The following is a 19,888-nucleotide window of genomic DNA, read 5'->3' as shown; positions in this document are numbered from 1 at the left end:
CACTGTTCAAATCATGTTCAGATTGTAATCTCCATACCATGGACCCTTCTGGTTTATACCCTGGTGAAGTGTTTCAGGAATGGGTCTAGGTTTGATACATCTTTCCAACATACGCATATGCACACAAGCAAATAGCACTTGAAGACCCATTCAGTGATCCCAGGGAAAGTGTAAAAAAATTAAAATTGTTTATTAATTGCTTAAAAGTGAAGGATAAGTCATTCAAATTGTCATGTAGTATTTATGAAATGAAAAATTTGGCAAAAAACAAAGAAAACAGCAGTATTTACAAAGTTGAAGCTCCATTCAAATACATGTAGTAAATTACAGATTCATGTAAATCCTTATTTTTATCTTAAATACACAGCTTTTGGCTGGACCACTTAGCAGGCTATGTTAACACATTTATGACAATGACAAAGGTACCAAAATCTGAATTTTCACAATTTTTATGATCGTCCGGGTGAGCAAATCACTGAATGGGCCTTTAATCATGTTTATGCCCATACATGACACAGCACTTCGTAGTTAATTTGATTTGATATTTGCAATACATTTCATTATTTTGTATGTGATTTGATTTCCTAGATTGTTTGCTGCTGATAGCAAAGAGAAAGAACTACAGCATAGCTTCTTGCTGCAAGCCTTGGCAGTATTGAGGGATGCACTTAACATGATGGAACAGCTGCAAAACAAAGCCCAGACCACAGCAAACATGATAGAGGTTAGTTTAAATTACAATTTTGAAAGATCCAAAGAAAAACACGTGTTATTTTGTTAATATTGAAGCGTGAACTAAAAAATCATAGTGTGTTTACAATCGTTTTTTGAGAAGAATGGTAGTCATAATTCTTGCTCAGATTGACGCGAGCACCCTGTTAATGAGCGGCATACGTGGAGCTTTGTGTTTCTTTCAAAGGCGCCAACCAACGTTTTAACATATAATCAGCCAATCAGATTATCTGTCTATTGCTATGATTGTCAGACATTTGATTCAGCCAATCAGAACTCCACTTCCGTGTTTAGCTCTGCACGCTCTCAAAATGTAAACAACTGCTGTTCTTCTCTGGCAAGAATTGTAATATTTTCACTTAGTGTACCCAATCAATTTAATAAACTTAAGTTGCCAGATAAAAAAGTGCAACAGACACCACATCATAGCAGCATCAGGGCACAATGAAGGAAGCCAATTTCCAATTTAGCAACTCTAAATTCTGAGAGACCGACTTGATCAGTAGAGAGAATATATTATTGAATATCTTTGGCTAAGTAGCAGAGCAATAAATTGTCTATGTAATCTCATTGTAGTGTCATATGTTTTGGTAGTTTTTGAGGCTAAATTGTCTTTGAAAATCTTCCAAATACGGGAAACTTACCATAGAATGTCATTAAAAAATGTGCAAGGTTGCAAAAGGAAACCAAGTTTTTATTTGTTTGTTTGTTCATGCATTTGCTTGTTTGCTTGTTTATTATATTCATCAATGGAATTGGTTGGTTGATCGATTAATTATATTTTTTAGATCCGTAGCTTGAATATGCCTATCCAGAGGGAGCTATGCATTGTGAAGATTACCTATGCAGAGCTACTTATAGATATGCTTGCTATCTATGCTGATGAACAGCGCCACCAACAACTACAAGAAGCAAGGAAAGGCTCTGTGGAAAAGGTAAGGAAATGTAGACATTTTAAACAATTTAATTATGCTTTTAAATTTTAAAGTATCATCCTACTTTCAGATAGATGCATAGTGATAAATGCCAGTCTCTAAGGTGATTATTTGAGTACTCATTTAAAAGCATTCAGATTTCTGTGAATCATTGGGTTATTGCAGTTGATAGCCACACACCCTCTATGGAAGACATGCTCATAACCTCCTAAACAAGGGATGTAGATTTCAAATGGAGTTACTCTTTCAAGTGAAATTCACATTCCCTGTGAGGAAGATTAAGGTCATGTCTTCCTTAAGGGGTGCATGGATTTCAACTAAAATTGCCCATTATTTGTTTTATGAATGTGCATTGCATCATGTTTTTAAGATATTGTGCATTTATTCTTGGCTTTTGATGTTTTCTACATGTATACAAAAGAAAAATGAGCAGCAGCGTTAAAGCCGGCATATTCATAATAAGTCACGACTCGTGATGCATTTCATTGTACATGTGTTCTACAGAAAAAAAAAATTATTCTGTTGTACCTTCATCTTATCTTTTCTGTAAATTTTAGATCTTTGCATATTTTGAAAACAATTTCTTGTGGGAAAAACACTCCCTGAAAAAAAAAAGCGCAGTAATTTATAGTGCGCTACGCACAGGTATAACACCTAGACGTTGATCCACAAGCCTCAGTACACTTTACAGGTTGTCACTGACTACTACGGCCCATATCATTCCATAAACCATTTAACAACAAATCAGGGACTTTGCTGCTTCAAGAGCGCACACCCTAGACATTCCACAAATAACCATCGCAACCAGGATCAGCTCCCCGAGTTTCGTACGGGTTACAACAAGACAATTATCAGCTAGTTCCTTGTCCAGGGGAATTTCAATTAACTCAAAATTGTTTTTCACGAGAGCGTAATAGGCACCACCAGGGTTCGAACCCGCAACCTCTCGCACCATAGTCGAACGCCTTATCGATTGAGCTAACTTGACTGCTGTCAAGTTATATAGATTTGTTTTACACTATGTTTGTTTTTCACTTGAATGCTTTTATTTATATTTCAGCTTGTGGAGAATTTTGTATCATCTACACCTGACCTTACTGATGTAGACAAGGAATGGCAGGAGCTTGCAAATACATTCGCTTCAACTGCTTTGGTTCAACTTGAAAGTGCACACAATATCATTGGTGCAATTATACCACTCAAAGCAAAGGTAGGCCATTCAAGCAGGTTTAAAGGATTGTTTACTGGAACATGACATACCATAAACGTTCGCCTACGTTGGCGCTATGGGCTCCCTTGACGTAACTGGAATTTTAGACACAAACTAAAAGTACCCTCCCATAAAATCCCACCAGCAAATAAGGGCACGTAACCAAAATTCTTGTTGGGATTTTTAGAGGAGCTCTCTATTTGTACATTAAATTTACCCCAAGGCAAAGGAGCCCAGGTGTGCCATTAGGCGAACATTTACGATAATGAAAGTTTCTTAAAATTAGAAAAGAAAACCAGCTCATGACCAAATGTGATCATCATCATGGGTACCCATGTTGGTAGCTATGCTGCAAATTATACAATTCAATGCAGTGCAGTAGTTCATTGCAGAACACTAGAACAGCAAAATAGATTGTGTCAAAAATTTCACATACTTCAATAAAAGGTATTGCAGTGCAGATGTACCAGTCCTAAAATGTTTGTTAGAGCTTAAGAACACCAAACTGGTAAAGTTGAGGTGACAGGTTCCAATCCTGTAATGTTTAATCAGGTCTGCTTACTCAGCTAACTCATTAGCTCATTCAGTAGAGCACAAACGGATTGACCCAGGTTCAAATCCTGAATAGTCAGGGATTAACTCTCGTTGTGCTGTATGTTTAGAAGTGAATGTAATGTTGTTGATAATATTGTTAATGTTATGTGTTTGACCTCAGTGCCTATATAACATGGGTCGTTGTCTGCGTATGATGGGCTTACATGCAGGGCCATCACCGCCAAGTCATTGGGATCTGCAGTACATGGTAAGAAACTATGACAAATGAAGTGTTTTACTGATAATGTTTGTTTGTGGATTGTTTACATTATTGAGCTTGTATCTCAATTCTAGTTATAAATGGAGTTTGGAAGGTCCTTTTTAAGTATTAACACTTGCGTATACACATGTGACATCAATGTGTGCATAGGCCTGTGGAAAATAATATGCACTGGACGGTTAGCAGTACGCTTAATTTGTAAAGGGAAATCTGCAAAACATTATAAGTCATTTTGCTGCAAGCTCTACATGAATAGTCAGGACACATCGTTGTGCTGTTGAGCCATGCACTATCTATACTATGATCAGCTAGTATCAGGTTTTTGTTACTGCGCAAGTCAATAAAGTCCCAACTTACACCTGCGTAAATTCACAAAAGCCTGCACCAGTCACATAATATGCAAAATGCAGTCTTGGTAGGTGCTGCACCCAGCTGTGTGTACGCCATTCTGTATCAATCCAGGATGTTATGAGTCCCGCCTATAACAAGCTGATAGATGCAATCATTTGTATAACACCTTATAGAGATATGTTCATGATTTTTTACATCTGTTTAATGTTTTGTATAGCATATAACCAATGATGGGAACCAAAACAAAGATGCAGGAGAAGGAGAGGGAGAAGAAAGGGGACAGGAACTGGAAATAAATGATATTCAATTGGCTAAATACAACAAGATGGCTACTAAGATACAGGTACATTGTGCTTTAAATCATATATTTTGAGCAATATACAAGTTTTCAGTAATGCTGCCAACCCTGATGTTTTGCTGTATGATATTCCATATATTGACAGGAGATTTGTAGATATAAATGCAATGAAGGATAAATCTGATCTCATTAAAGTATAGGTTTACTAAGGATTGAACAGGGCACCTGTCTCAGCAAACTACTTTAATGTCTCTTCACAAATGATATATGTGACATTCTGGCTCTAATGGATAAGAAAGACTTAATTCTTGGAGAAAGGGCGAACTACATAAGACTTACCCTGGTAAAAATCTAATTTTTTCTGAGTAAAAAACATGTATATGTGACATTCACAGGAGTTGCTTCTTTGCAGTCTGTCTATGATTTAATACTCTGTTAGTTAATTTATAATGTAAGGTTTGATGACACGTAGGGTACCTGAGTGAAGGCCTAATCCTCCTTTTGACATGTTGTTTTTGTTGTTGGTACACAGACTTGGCAATCATCATCAGAGAACTACCTGGCTCAAGCGACAGAGGTGTTGGCACAGAGTGTACAGCTAAGTCTTCAAGTAGCTGACCGTGAGCTTGTTGCTGCAGCCTGTTTGGAATTGCTAGAATGCTGTGGTCAATTTGATCAGGCTTTAGCTTCACACTACTTGGCCTTGTACCAGGTATGTTATTATGCTAAATGATCATCAACAACGGAAAATTGATACTATAATCAGATATTTTGACACTTCAGTGAGGATAGGAAGAGGCTGATATATAACTTAGTTCCTTCTCTTTTCCTCCCTCCAATCTTCCTCTTCTCTCTTTTTTTTCTTTCTTTATCTAAAACTGAGACCTCTTACATGTTGGAACCTCTTTCATGCAATATTTCCCCATTGCAATTGAATGATAGTCCTTGTAGAATCTAACCACAACTTGTCTTGGTTGATATTCCCAGAGTTGTTTAAGCTCCAAGAATCTAGAGGAGGTATTGTACAGATCACAGATGGATCCTAGTACATCATGCCAAGCAACCTTACTGCAACAGAGAAGACTAAAGAATAAGAACAGCATCTCTACTAATTGGACTAATAGTGACTTGGCTCATGCTGTTACCAGTAAACTCCATCATAACTCAGAGGTAATTATGTGCATCATAAATATGATGAACAAATGAGAGCATTTATGTATATGATATTTTATTCACAGCAGTGATCACTCCAAACTGATGATTTTTATGATTCCTTGAAAAGTGCCAGAGGACACAAATATCCTTTAAAAAAAAAAAACCGTCTTTGGGGTGCAGGACATGCCACAGTAAGAAAGTCAGGAGTTTTAGTTAAGAGGTATAATGGATGTGCTCTGCAGATGACATTACAAGATAATTTCTTGTCATTGAGTGGATTGTGGATTTGCATGCTCACCCTTTCTGAATAGAGCCAGGCACTTAATCACCTCATAACCGAAACTTGTATGGCAACAATTAATGCATAAGGGTGGGTGTCAGTGGCGGATTTAAGCTGTCAGCAAGTCAGCAGTTGCTGACAACGCCCCCCTGCTAGTTTGGCTAAGGCCCCCCGTTTTCTTTGTTGTTGTTGTTTGTTTTTTTGTTTTTGTTTTTTGCTTTAATTGTTTTCTGCAAGGTTCAGAGGTGCGGTGGGTAGAATAGGGGCCCAAATTTAATATTTGGGAATACAGTTCAATAGAATCAGGACTACGAGTTCACACTGATAATCCAAGAGCATTATACATTCTCAAAATACAAGTAGGTCATCTAGTATGGGCCCAGGGCCCTGAATGTTAGATATAATGGTATCATTAAAGCTGGCTATAAAACTACAAAGGACCCCGTATGTGGACCGTGATACACTTAGGCCTAAAGGCCCTTCCTCCTAGATATGAATTTTACCAATTTTGGCTGCCCAGATATCCAAAATCAAGAGATCCTGTTTCCCATGTCAAAACAAAGGGCCAATCGTTTCTCAATAATTATCCATGGGTATATGAGCTCCAAACGTCAAATATTATAGGCCCCTTGTCTTAACATTGCGGCCCTCTGCCCTCAGACCTAAAATGTTAAAACAAAGTAATTTGAAGCAAATATAACAGTTCATGGTTCTGAGTTGGTACACCCATAGCACTTGGGCAGTGTACCTTTACATGGGTGCATGAGCCTCATAATGTCAAATATAATGGGCTACAGGGCCCACTTGTTAAAACAAAGGGTTAGCCGCTTCTTAACCTATAAAGCCGCTTCAGGACACTGTGTTGGTATACTGACATACTTGTCTCCAAGTGTAAAACATTGGTACAGGTACTAAGGGCCCTCTATATTCGTGCAGATATGTCATTATATTAAAATGCTCAAATCCAAAAGCTTTGCCCCTGGACCTCTGCCGTCTGCCGTGGCCTTTATCTCACCATACCGGGGGCCCTGAGGTGGGGTCCTGGACCCGCCCGTAGGCCTAATACGGTTTCGCGCCATGGTACTCAGTCACGCTGCACGCTTCACGTGCATTTGAACCAGGATTAATTGCCCCTGGCAACCCATAGTCCCGTGCAAAGTGTATGGTTTTCATAAGTTGTGCAGGCTTTTTGATTAAGGCTTGGAACCAGAATTACCAGAAAAACTTTGGTGGCAAAAATGCACCTTGCTCCAAAAAGAGTTATGGCTCCCTGGCTCCCTCAAGGTCATACAGGGTCAAATTTCAAAATTGATCAGATTTCGTTCAAAACCTCATCAAAGTACTCATGTGGTCAAAACGATTCAGAAAAAGTATACGTGATGTATGGTTCTGGAGTTATAAACAAAATGGTTAACGGTAGCATTTAGGGCTCCATAGGGGTCACAACCTAACAAATGCTCCAATTTTAGACACAATAATCTCAAATAGTTGTCTTGTAAGAGCAATTAAATTCAAGAATAGTTTGAACCATTTAGTTACATAGGTAATATCGCCAAATAAGTCAAGGTCAGTACCGGGTACGGTTCAGTGGGTATTTTGGTGAAATGTTGTTCAAACTATACAAAAGTATTCCTCTAGTATTAATGATTCAGAGAATGTATAGATTGGCCTATCTGCGACATATAGATCTCGAGTTATACGCAGGAAGGTTAATGGTCATACCCTCTCACCCAGTTTACTTTAATATAGCGAGACATCCTAGGTGGTGCAAACTATTTTTTATTTGAAAAATATTTTGAAAAATTCATATCAATATTTATACAATTAGAGACCATTTTTATGAAAATCAGAGAGTTTTTAAGGTTTTTACCCATGTGGTGCCCAAAATGCGACCTTTAACCCTTTTGCTTGTAACTGGAAAACCGTGCATCTCAGATAGGTCAAACCATACTTTGTCTGAATCGTTATGATCTGAGCAATACTTTGAAGTGGTTAACATGATCTGATCAATTTTGAAATTTGATCCCTGTATGACCCTAACTTTTTTCTGAGCAAGGTGCATTTTTGCCACCCAAGTTTTTTCTATCCCTTAAGGTCAGATTATGATATTAAAACTGATTCTGGACCTTAAATCACAAACAATGCAAGGGATTTTGCTTGCTTCTTGACTATCAAGTAAATACAGAAAAGAAAATATTCCTTGTTTTTAGTCCCGTTTAAACACGCACAAATTTCATAAACCTTTGATTTGGGTATAGAATAGTATAAAATTGCAAATTTTCGTGTGCTTCGCGCGAAATATTGACCAGGTGTACATCAACCTTTTGCTTCATATAGTATGAAATGAAATGAATATTCGCGCACTGCGCGCACATATCTCATAACAATGGGCCAAACTAATGCTCTCTGGTTACATTTCTGTCTTGCCACCCTCCAAACAAAAGGGTCAGGCACGCTCCTTATTTCAGCTCTTTGCTATTGGGCCCCCAGGATATTTTGCTGACAGGGCCCTTTTCTTTAAATCCGCCTCTGGTGGGTGTGTATGTCTGGCTGTTGGTGAATGTGTCTACACATTATCCATAATATGTATTTGTGTGTTTGTTAGTAATTGAATATGTCTCTAGCCTACATGAAGTTGCACTGTTTATAGAAAGTGTACATTATCTAAGTTCATATTTCATATCTATTTTCAGGCTTGGAGAAGGCTTGCTATAAGCCCAGAACACACAAGTCTTATGAAGGAACTACCACCCAATTTCAACATCATTGTCCTGCAGCATTCTGAAGATAGGTAAGTAATGATAGTAGAAAGAAAAGCATATATGGAAACTTACTTCCAGACACACTCATAGTGGATTAAAAGTAACTTGAAGGCATATCAACTTACACTTAAGGTTCACTAATACTACCAAAGTCAGGTACACAGAATCAAACATTTTAATGTAAATTTATGTACCACTATTATAGGCGATGTATGGAAATAAGGCAAGGAACAATTTGTTTGTAGGCCATCTGAAATAGCTACTTTAACAATTCTTTTACCTGAAATATGTATATATCAATGGGTTATTCTACTTGAGTCCACAGATTTTGGAATTTCAAAGTTCTCTAATGAGTGGCTTTTTATGTAAAATCTAAATGGATTTCAAAATTTCCCCCAGTTTTGAACTGGAATTTAATGTAAACAGGCAATTTGTTTTTTCAAATAATTTGATGATTATGTTGCAACTGGAACTGAGGTCAGTGCTTGCCAAGTATCAGTGCTTAGAGTTGTTGCAAGGTGGCAATTCACTGTATGTTGAGGTACTTCACACTTAAACTTAGTCTTGCTTGTAAACTTACTTCATTGCTTTAATTTAAGCCAGTATATTGAGCACCAATATATATATACTTGCCACATAATATATTTTGTTTACTTTGTTGCCATGTACAGGTCTGTATTATATGGCTCTATACTAGACCGTCCAAAAGCAGGGGGAGGAAAAGAAGGTGGTAAATCAAAGGGAGGAGCTGCACTTGTTTCAAGAGCCAAGGTTACAAGGACCAATGTTGATCCACAAATCCTTGACAGCCTTTATAGAAAGTAAGTTGCAAGTTATTTATCTTTACTGTATTTTGTTTGTTTGTTTGTTTGTTTGTTTGTTTGTTTGTTTGTTTGTTTTGTAGTTAAATAGCATTTAACTATGGGGGATGCTCAAAACTTGTTTGAGTAGTAAAAAAAACAATCCAAAATATTTGGTTCTATTTAATTTGTACAAAACCTTTAACCTGAAACTGCCCTCAATTGAACATTGTTGATGCGTTTCTTTTCTACATCTAGATTCCGTCAATACAAGCAAGATGTTACTCAAGCTTTACTGAAAGCTGAATATAGACGGTCACAACAAGTACAAAGACAGAAGATGTTGGAAAATCTATCAGATGAAATGAAACAAGATATTCAGGTTAGTAAACAAAAGTTGGAAGATGTCACAAAAGAGGCATAACAAAAATGTGAAGAACATCATGTGCATTTAAGCATCTGTTTCTGTATTGAAGTGATCAATTCAAATTATGTAAACCACATAGTGCAGTTCAGTTCAGTTTAGTTTTATCCAATCATCATAAAAATACAAACAAGATACTAATATTCAATATAAATAATTAATATATGTATATGTAAGGTACATGGTTTAAAGTATATGTGAGAAAATAATATGATGGATGAGAATGGATACAGTGCCCTTGATATACACAGGGTTTTTATTGAAATGTGATAATGCTTTCGAGATATTATGAGTCTTTTCATATCCCTGGACTAAATTTGAATAGATATATCAGAATGTATTCAATGTTTTCAAATGTTCAAATAAGCTCCACAGTGTCCTTAAAACAAGTTTAGTCAGTGTGGGAGGGGAGTTAAAAATATTTGATTATGTTTCTCCTTTACTCATAAATCCATCAATGTTATCTTGATCCACTTCTGATTTCATTTCATTCATTATGAATGAAACTAGGTACATTTATTGGATCTCATGTATCTGATAGTTCTTTAGGTAGAATGGGAATGATTGGCAATTTTCCTTGTATAAATGTAGCAGGAATTTAAACCTTCATGACTTATCTCAGCACAAGTTTCTGCTTGCTGTGATGCATTATTCTAACCATCTTTCATGTGGAATTGGGACTTATTTCAGGAATCTTCTGGTGATGATGTAGACAAGACAGATGAGCGACTACAAGAGCAGTTCCTATCTCTGGTGACTGCCATGGAAGATTACCTCAAACCCATCACATCCTACTTGGAATCAACTATCAGGTAATAATAGTAATTAATAATAATGGTGATGATGAAGACAATGATTTCTGTCAATGATTATAATGCTATTGACAATGATGGGGACATTGATGTGGCAGGGGTGAGGTCAAAACCTCAATCCTCCCAATCCAAAAATTCTTCCTGCCCATTGAAAATCCCACTTAAAAAAAGAACCAGTTAGTCTTCTGAATTTCACTGTCTTTGTATCCCAATTCAATTTTAACCTAAAAGCCATGCTGGACATATTTTTTATGAACACCCTAAAGCACCTTGCATTTACTAACAAAATGAGATACTATGACCCACAATGTTTGTCAAAATTGTAAGGATATGTTCATATAATTGAGCCCCCCCCCCCCCATTTGCCCTGAACAATGTTGAATTATGTAATGTTGCTCATGCGTGCCAAGCAGTATGCAACATTGTTTGGTGGGGAAGGGGGTTGGGAGGTTAGGAAATGGTTTAGACTTGATGCCAAAAAAAGCAGTATTTTGTCACATAAAAAATAACAAAAATAAGGCCATAACATTGTATGATTTTTTTCCATAGGTGTCCCAACACATTTTGACAGGGATTGTAGTGCATAGGGATATGATATCTGGTGTGGTTTGTGCTGGATATTAGAGATAATTATAGCATGCCTATAATTTACTTAACATTCGCATGATATCTGGTTTACTTATTTTGCAGGACAATTGAGAGTAGCTTCCAGTCTTCACAGGCATCTTACCCTGATGAGTGCATCATCATCCTAGCTGATAAATGGTTGATGGAGATGCCCTTGGAGGCTCTAAGCATCTTTTCTTCACCTGATATTGCATCTATTACTAGGGACTTTTCTCTACAGATGCTATATAACCGCATACATAGGGAACCAGAAGGTAAGCTCATATGAAATGAGCCCAATGTCTATCAACTTTCACTTCAAATAGTATGAAACTGAAAATATTGATGCACTGCGCATGTGAGTGTGTACAATTGGGCCAAACTAATGCCCACTGAGCTGTAAAAAAGTGAGTTCCTGATTGGAGCTGGCTGTGAGTTCTTTGTCATCCACAACATCTACCCCACTTTAATTTGTACCCTTGGCATTTACCAAAAATTTAACCTGTGACCTCATTTACCCACATTATCCCTAGCGCCCCAGTTGCTTTTTGGTGAGGGGGAAGGAAGGAAGAAAGAAGAAGAGAATACTTTTTTTTTCAGGTGCGGTTTCGAACCACCGACCCTTCAGGTGCCAGAGACGTGCACAGGCATACCTTGCCATAGGGGTGTAACTTGGCTGGCCAAGCTTTCCACGACCATATGACTGTTTGCATGATGATGCAATCGCATCACATGGGATACCTACCCATGCATATGCTTTTGGAATTGAGGTTTTTTGATGTTTGGTACGGTTAGGGTTAATGGCTGTGAACACTGTGTCACATAGCTCTCATTTCTAAATTATCTCAAAATTATCTAATTAATTCTTATTTTTGTTTTTCTACATTTGACACAATCACCAAAATGACAATTGGCAAATAAAAAAATTCTTATATCCTATTATTTGTATATCTGAATAGAATTTGAACCTCTTCTGGTATATTATTGCATCAGAGTACTAATATTTGTTACTATTTGTATTTGTTTGTGTACAGAGGAAATGAGTGAAGAGAAGAAAAAGAAGGAAGCTGCTAAACAAAAAGCTGCTAAAGAGAAGGCGAAAGGAATCAAAATGGTAAACAATCAAAATGGAAATCCTTGGATTACAAGGGAGGATTTGCCTCATCCCCAGTAGAAAACTATTTTTCTCATCAATAATTATGTGAAGTATTGTGATTTTTTTTTTTATTTTAAGCCAGAATATTTTTTTGAAAATGTGTTAGAGTGGCTTATTAAATCCATTAAATATTAACACAGTATTCTATAGGGGACTTTCAAATGCCAATTTGTTGGCACTCATTTGAAAAAAAAAAAGATTCAAACCAACATAAGATGCCACAGATGTGGAGTAGGGTTCAGGGTCATTTAAAAACAGTAAAAAACAGTGCATGATGGAATAACAATGTATGTGTCTCTAGGCTTGAAGTGCTTATGTTAACTCTAAAGAATGTATAAAAAAGTTCTGATTAGCATAACAAATATTTCAACTTTAATATTTGATATATGTTTGTTTATTTTCAGGTACCAATCGACCGACCTATACCTCCTGGCTGCCTTCCAGTGGACACTCACAGCTTCAAGTGTATCCTTTTATAGATTACTAGTGAAAAAAATGGATATTGTGATAACTCCTGCATTGTGGGAAATTTTGCATGGCTTTCATTTTTTTTTTTAATCAGTTGGTAGGACTTATTTTCCACCTTTTTAATGCTAGTGGGCCCCTCCCATTAATGGTCCACACTTTGGTAATTCTGCACCAGTTACGGTTTTTACCTCCCTATATTTTTTAAAACCAACAACAAAGGTCCATACCAATCACCAATAAACAAAAATCATCCTAGTTACAGGCTTCATGATTTGTGCTTCATAGATTATATTTCATTAATTAACATAATTTGTAGAAAAGTCCTTGACAATTTGCTTTCAGATATAATTGATCGGTACAATGATTGCGGAGATTAAGGGATGAACGCAAAATAACTCATTCACTGTAATTTTGTTACTTATTATTGAAATTAAATCCAGTAATTAAGATTTGAGATTGACCTTGTTACACTATAATGTTACCACCTGACTATATTCCAACAGTACCACCTGGGTGATCAAAAGTGATGAATACTTAAATCAGTTGACAAAAAGAGCATAAATGCATTAACCATGTAGAATTAAATGTATGTTGCAAACACTTCTGAGGAATTACACTGGTTCAAAAAACTGTGATATCAATATTTCTTTGAAGTGGTTGGATACAGAAAGCAATGTGATAAAATATTTAAAACATGGAAAAAATAAAGAAATGAGACATGCATTAACATTGTTATTTTTGTGCAATATCATTAATATTACCTAACTAATAATATAACTGACTGTGTGTTCTTATTTTAGAATCTCCAAGTCCAATCTTTGTAGTGTCAGAGGCTATGAAACTTTACCAGACCCAGTTTACAGCACGATGGGAAGGACTGCTAGGGAGTGACCATGTGCCAAGGTAACTATATCCAGGGTTGCCAGGAGGGTAACTTACCTGCACCATTGGACAATTTTCAAAAGCATTTCAAAATGCCTTGTTACTCAGATGATGATAATGTAATATACTTTGCCAACTGTAAATGAGTATCTTTGATTCAAGATTGTTGAGTAGTTTGACTGTTTTGTCAATTCATTAAAGGTGCCGCAGCTTCCGCTATGAGGATGGTTTTGATTTGACTGAATGTGGTTTTTTTCTCTTTTGTTATGTTTTTGGTGATATACTTCACAGTAAGTAACTTTTGATAAACCTTTTATAAAAAAATTGTGTTTTATTTTCAGCATTGGAGAATGGGAACAATACATGCATGAGTGTCAAGCATTCATATTTTATGGCCTGGAGAAACTCTTCTCATGTTTGCCTCCTGCTAAACTGGCACCAATGAACCTAGCAGGTAAATTGTATGGTTGGTTCTATGTTTGAATAATTGATTGATTAATTGAATGAACATGTGGGTGAGTGAGGTGGGAGGGTAGGTGGTTTGGTGCTTGTCTGAGGGGGTGAATTAGTGAGTGTGTGAATGAGTTCATGGAATGAGTGAGTGAATAAGTGGCTAACTAAATGAGCATGAGTAAATGAGTGCAAAATATATAAAACAGGTCATTGCTAGCCAAAATTTTCAGAAATAGCCACATTTTTGACATGTGATAATTAAGTATTGTTGATAATAATTCCTTTTTATGACACTACAGAAATGGAGCTGTTCATACTCCTTGACCTGGTGCAGACAAATGAAAGTTTCATGAGACAAGCAAGAATTGATGTTCATAAAAGGTCAGTATAGTAACATTATGGCTAAATACAAGTATAGAATTTTAATTTAATTGTACATTTAAAGATGTTCATACAAATAATCATAGAATTGAAAAATGTTAACTGTTGGCAAAAAAACAAGATTTGATTACTTTTTAATTATGCATTAAGGTTTAAGTCAACTGTATCAAATCAAGATACATAATAACTTATTTATTTACTTTTTAAAAAGCATATTTAGAATAATGATTATATTTTGTCTATCTCATATTTCCTGTTGCTATACTTTTGCAAGATGGGTGGATTATGAAACCACTGAAATAATTGATGAGTAAGATAGAAACCTCAATATTACATAATAATAATGATTATACATGTATTTTGTTACATTTCATTATGATTTGTGCAGCTTTGTATACCATCTACTTTGTGACCTTCTTAAATTGAAGTTTACCATTTGTAAAAACAAAACAGATTCTTACAACAAAGCCAGTGTAGAATAACATTTGCATTTAATAGAAGCACAAGTTGCAGCATTTTAGTTGGCCATACAGCATATTGTCACATCAATTTATGGTGGAAGACTCTTCCATGGGAAAAGGTGATATAGAGCCTTGTACCCCCTACTCCTGAATCTAATGAGGATGAACTTTCAAGTAAAAATCTAAAAATGATGCAAAATAATTAAAGCTAACAAAAACACCTAAAATGGGGTTAAAATGCTCCAAAACTGGCTAAAAATAAATACACGTATACAGACATAGAAAGGAAAATATGAATGCAAATTTTAGCCTGAATATTGGGGTATGCCTGGCAAGTAGGTTATACAGAGTGTTCATAAGAAGGTGCCAATTCCCTCCTGTCAAATATGTTTGCACACAGCACCCACCCTGTCCTGCTGCACCACCCACCTTGCATCACAATATTCAATAGTCAACCCAAGCAATGAGTGGCCGTATTTTCTGTAACTTTGATTTGAAAATGCAATTCTATAGATTCTGCATTTATTTGCTTTTGGAGGAGACTGATTCAAACCACCTGCCTCCAAAGTTGAAAGAAGTATCTGCTATATCATTGATTTGCATTTACTCAGGAGAGCTTCATCACTCGATAATATACTTAGCATCACACAAAGCAATCCATTGATGTGCAGTATTGCCACCCATATAATAATGAATCCCCACACAGAACCAGCTTGTTAGGAGCTTTTATGATGCCAGTCTGAAAGTCACATTCAGAGATCTGTCGACAACCAAGAAAATTGCTTTAAATGGTTTATAAATCGGAAGAATACATTAAAATAATTTGTGTTTGGAAATATCAACAAAATATATTGAGATTACGTCAAAACATTTTTTTGTAAAGTTCATGTGCGATGTTTCAATTACAAACAAAATTAACAATGGCATGTATCAGTGCAAAGAAATTTCATTGTGAATTTGCATACAGAATATTCTGTTTGTCTGGGTACAAAGAATTTTCTCTCTTGACATGAAAACAATTTGTCTAGCTTATTTATAATTTGTTGGGTTAGTTAACATTCTTAATGTGCAAATAAAATGGCCAGTGTAGGGAATGGTGTAGTGATGGATCTATGAATGTCCCTTTAAGTACATATTTCGTAGCCCCTGATTGTGCGTTTGTCTGGTTCGCAATTCCCACCTTTGGAATGAGTGGCTCAGATTGTGTGACACCTATACCATTACAAATTAACCCTCGATATATATTTTTAACCGACCGACACATTACCTAGTTACTGATTACAGATCAAGTGTAAAATGAAACAAATGCTTGTGAGGATGGATATTAACACTATCAAGGGACTACTGTACTTAATGCACTATTGGATACTCTATACCGTTTTCACCCTATTGTGGCAGTAAAGCCTATCCCACAATTTGTTTTTTCACCCTGTTGTGGCAGTAACGTCAGTGCGCATTTCATTGGGTGCAGCTTCAAATTGCAGACGTTCACCTAAAGTGCTGGCGTGCACACACTTCAAGGTGCCGCATAGATATGCGCACACAAAAGCTGGCTCAACGCATTGATGTCACTGCCACATCAGGGTGCAAAATGGTATAATAGCTTGCTTAGCCCCAGTTTTACCCATCACCAAAACTGCCTACTGCAGAAGTACAAATCCAAAGTGATTTAAGCATTTGTGAGTAATAAGGTGCTTTGACACACATATCAATTGCATTAGAAATTAATCATGTCTGTACAATTCCCCTTTCAGTATGAATGATCTGTCACTTGAGAAGCCCATAGAAACTGCTATGTTGCTGAGTTTGTCAGGAGTCAACTGTGTGTTATCTAACCAATGGCATTGTACATTACAAAATAATGCTGATGTTTTCAATACACTCATGAAAGGTAAGTTATTACCAAGACATAATTTAGAGGAATATTAAGTCATGGGCCTTTTGAATGATGACCATTTCAATAGGGTTTATTTCACTGTGATAAATATAAAACTGAGAAGTTTGGCACTTTTCGCCACATTAGTGTGTACACTGCGTAAACACAAAAATAGTGTTATGATTGGCTGGTTGAATCATATTATGAAGAAAATACCTCATGTAGCATTGTGTGATACTGCCTGAACCTATTCTTTTTATGCTATAAACAGTGTCTTTTTATGCTATAAACTAGTCGACAATTGCAGAACGTTCCTGGCAGGGTGGACTTGCAAATGATAAGAAAGAGCTATAATTTTTAAAAGAAGAAGGGTGTTTAGGGAAATGATATCTCTGAAAGAATTGTTTGAATTTGGTTCCCTTTGCCTGCTGGAAATAGTGACTCTGAAAAATATTGATTTCCTAAGTCTTATTTTTTTTAAATATTTGATTGGGCTTACAACTTCTGCAGTAATCGTTGTTATACTGAGATACTGATGTATTTTCTTCTAACAGGTCTTCTAGAAGTAGGCCGTACCACAGGACAAGCAGTGCGACGATTATTTATTCCGTACTGGAAACCTGAGGGTGAAGAAGAGCCAGAAGAAGGGAAAGATGATGTGAACAATACATCCCATGGGAAACATGATGCAGGAGAAACAGGAAAAGGAGCTAAGGGAAAGAACAAGGAAGAAGGGGGAAAGAAGGATAAGCCAAGGAGTGCAATGAAAAGTGGTGGCAAGAAAAGAGAAAGTCATAGCTCAGGGACTAAAGGTGAAGGGAAGGAAAAAGTAGCTGTTGTAAAGGAAGAAAATGGGATAGAAGAAGAGGTTGTCCCTATTCAGTTAAATCGTCATTGGTTTAATTATGTGTGTTATGGATTGCCTAACCTAATGGTTACACAAGTGCAGAATTAGAAATAAGTGGACATTTGCTGTGGGTCTGTGCTGTGGTTCATGGAAATTAAATTAAATTGGCATTCATTACCAGTTTATTATGAAGATATTCCATTGTAAGAAGCTGCAGCAGTAAAAATATATATTTCATATTCTTTTATGTGTATATTTTTTGGCAGACCAGCAAGTTGTACAAACTTTGGTTCAGAATCTTATTTCCAAAACTGCACAAGTGTGATGATGATTATAAGGTGTAATAAGATAATATAGAAAAGTGTGTACTCATTCCAGAAGAAAGTATGAATTAAAATATCCTAAGGCCATGGTAAGCAATTTTTTAAAAAATATGACAAAATGTGACCCTATCACAGCAAAAGGTACCTTAGGGTAATATTTTGGAAGTGTTGATTTAGTTTATCAGGCAATGAAACAATATCATACCATTATGCTTTTCAATGTGAAGCATATTTAATCACCAGTATCTCAGAACTACAATCTTCAAACAATTAAAAGGCCTTATTGGAAAAACTACAATCTTAGAAATTATTGTTTGAACACTTTACAAGGCCTTATTGGAAATGGCCCCCCTTCTACCCATGTACAATGTTGGCATGCCCAATATGCTCATCTTCACCATATCTTCTCCCAACATTGATTGGTGGGGAAAGGGGAGGGGCTACGCGTAAGATGAACATTGCAACAACACTATAATTCTTCCAGTGACTCATATAGCATGCGCACTGTATAAGAACATGGAAATTAGAATAGGTGTTCAGACACATTTTTTCTGGGATTGAAGTTAAGGCACCTTCTGCTGTGACAGTTAACAAATGAAGTGCCTAGGGGATATAATGGAATGCGGTTGAACCGCATTCCATTGTTTAGAATAGAAACCAGCTCCGGTTGACCGCTGGTGGAGTTTTGATTTCATCATCAGGGAAATTGTAGATGCACATGACAATACCTCACATAACATGATGCAAGTTCACTTCTGTAAGATATACTCATCTAAATGACAAAAAGTCAATTGTTTGCTCAAAAGGCCTAAATTGAACAACGCAGAACCTCTTAAATGAAGTAAGCATTCTATAAAAGGGACAAGGGACTTTGTCATTTTTGAAATCTTGCTTTTTGTCATTGAAATTAGGTAATATGTACACAGGGCAATAATATTTCTTTCATTTACATTGTTTTAATCCGTCCAACCTTATCTGTATTTCTGTAAATAATTGATCTTATGTACAACATATATAACAATACTCTCCTTAATAGTGTATATATTTGAATCAAGAATTATCTTCAATGAATTTGTTAAGCAATGTCCAATATAAATATACAGCATTTATGTATTTCCTGGAGAAAAAACATGGTTATTTGTTTATATAGCAAACATACAAAAAAAAAAGTAATTTATTTGATTAAGGGATGGGGTATAAATGTTTGGATAGTATTTATTGTGGGACATAGAGCACATCAGACATATCAAATTGCATGCTGAATACGAAGAATGTCCTTCGGATATCAAATAATTTTGATTTTTTTTTTTAATTTGCAATGTATGTAATACACATTTTATGGCAAATGATTAAAAATTGATATATTTGATATTTAACAGTACTCGAAGTAAACTTTATAAATCTGTAAATCTGATGATTTATACTTAAAGTGTATGTAGGTGGGATGAAAAACCGACGATCAATTGACAATTTTGACCTTTCGTATTGAAGATATGGATTTTTTCCCCAAAACATCAACAACAAAATAGGTCTTTTTGGAAAAAAATCCATATCTTCAATATGAAAGGTCAAATTTTCAATTGATCGTCGGCTTTTCCTCCCAGCTACATACACTTTAAAAATATATCATTGGATTTATAAAATTTACTTCGAGGACTGAAAATGTGAAAAATATCAAATTTTAATAATTTGTCATAAAATTTGTATTATATCATGAATTTCAAAAAATGAAAATTATTTGATATCAGAAAGACATTCTTCATATTCAGAATGCAATTCGATGTCTGATGTGCTCTCATGCCCCACAAAAAAATACTGTCAAAACGCTCATTCCAGATCCCCTAACTATATTCATATACATC

The 19,888-nt window shown here is 35.9% G+C and overlaps 1 protein-coding gene across 1 annotated transcript in view; it reads left to right on the top strand.

The window, feature by feature from the left end:
• Positions 1-18,685, top strand: part of LOC140149099 (cilia- and flagella-associated protein 46-like) — a 114,706-nt gene extending 96,021 nt beyond the window's left edge. Inside the window, exons 44-63 of the mRNA XM_072171266.1 lie at positions 589-724; positions 1,521-1,667; positions 2,728-2,877; positions 3,593-3,679; positions 4,260-4,385; positions 4,873-5,052; positions 5,328-5,510; positions 8,469-8,566; positions 9,209-9,358; positions 9,596-9,719; positions 10,452-10,573; positions 11,264-11,454; positions 12,214-12,293; positions 12,740-12,800; positions 13,146-13,176; positions 13,602-13,706; positions 14,027-14,139; positions 14,438-14,519; positions 16,735-16,871; positions 17,411-18,685. Of these exons, the coding sequence (XP_072027367.1) occupies positions 589-724; positions 1,521-1,667; positions 2,728-2,877; positions 3,593-3,679; positions 4,260-4,385; positions 4,873-5,052; positions 5,328-5,510; positions 8,469-8,566; positions 9,209-9,358; positions 9,596-9,719; positions 10,452-10,573; positions 11,264-11,454; positions 12,214-12,293; positions 12,740-12,800; positions 13,146-13,176; positions 13,602-13,706; positions 14,027-14,139; positions 14,438-14,519; positions 16,735-16,871; positions 17,411-17,811 (2,704 nt within the window). The 3' untranslated portion in view covers positions 17,812-18,685. The remainder of the gene's footprint in view (positions 1-588; positions 725-1,520; positions 1,668-2,727; positions 2,878-3,592; positions 3,680-4,259; positions 4,386-4,872; positions 5,053-5,327; positions 5,511-8,468; positions 8,567-9,208; positions 9,359-9,595; positions 9,720-10,451; positions 10,574-11,263; positions 11,455-12,213; positions 12,294-12,739; positions 12,801-13,145; positions 13,177-13,601; positions 13,707-14,026; positions 14,140-14,437; positions 14,520-16,734; positions 16,872-17,410) is intronic.
• Positions 18,686-19,888: the final 1,203 nt, after the last annotated feature.

This window comes from Amphiura filiformis, chromosome 3 (genome assembly GCF_039555335.1).
Source record: "Amphiura filiformis chromosome 3, Afil_fr2py, whole genome shotgun sequence".
Taxonomy (NCBI): domain Eukaryota; kingdom Metazoa; phylum Echinodermata; class Ophiuroidea; order Amphilepidida; family Amphiuridae; genus Amphiura; species Amphiura filiformis.
This window is presented reverse-complemented; position numbering and strand designations above follow the sequence as displayed.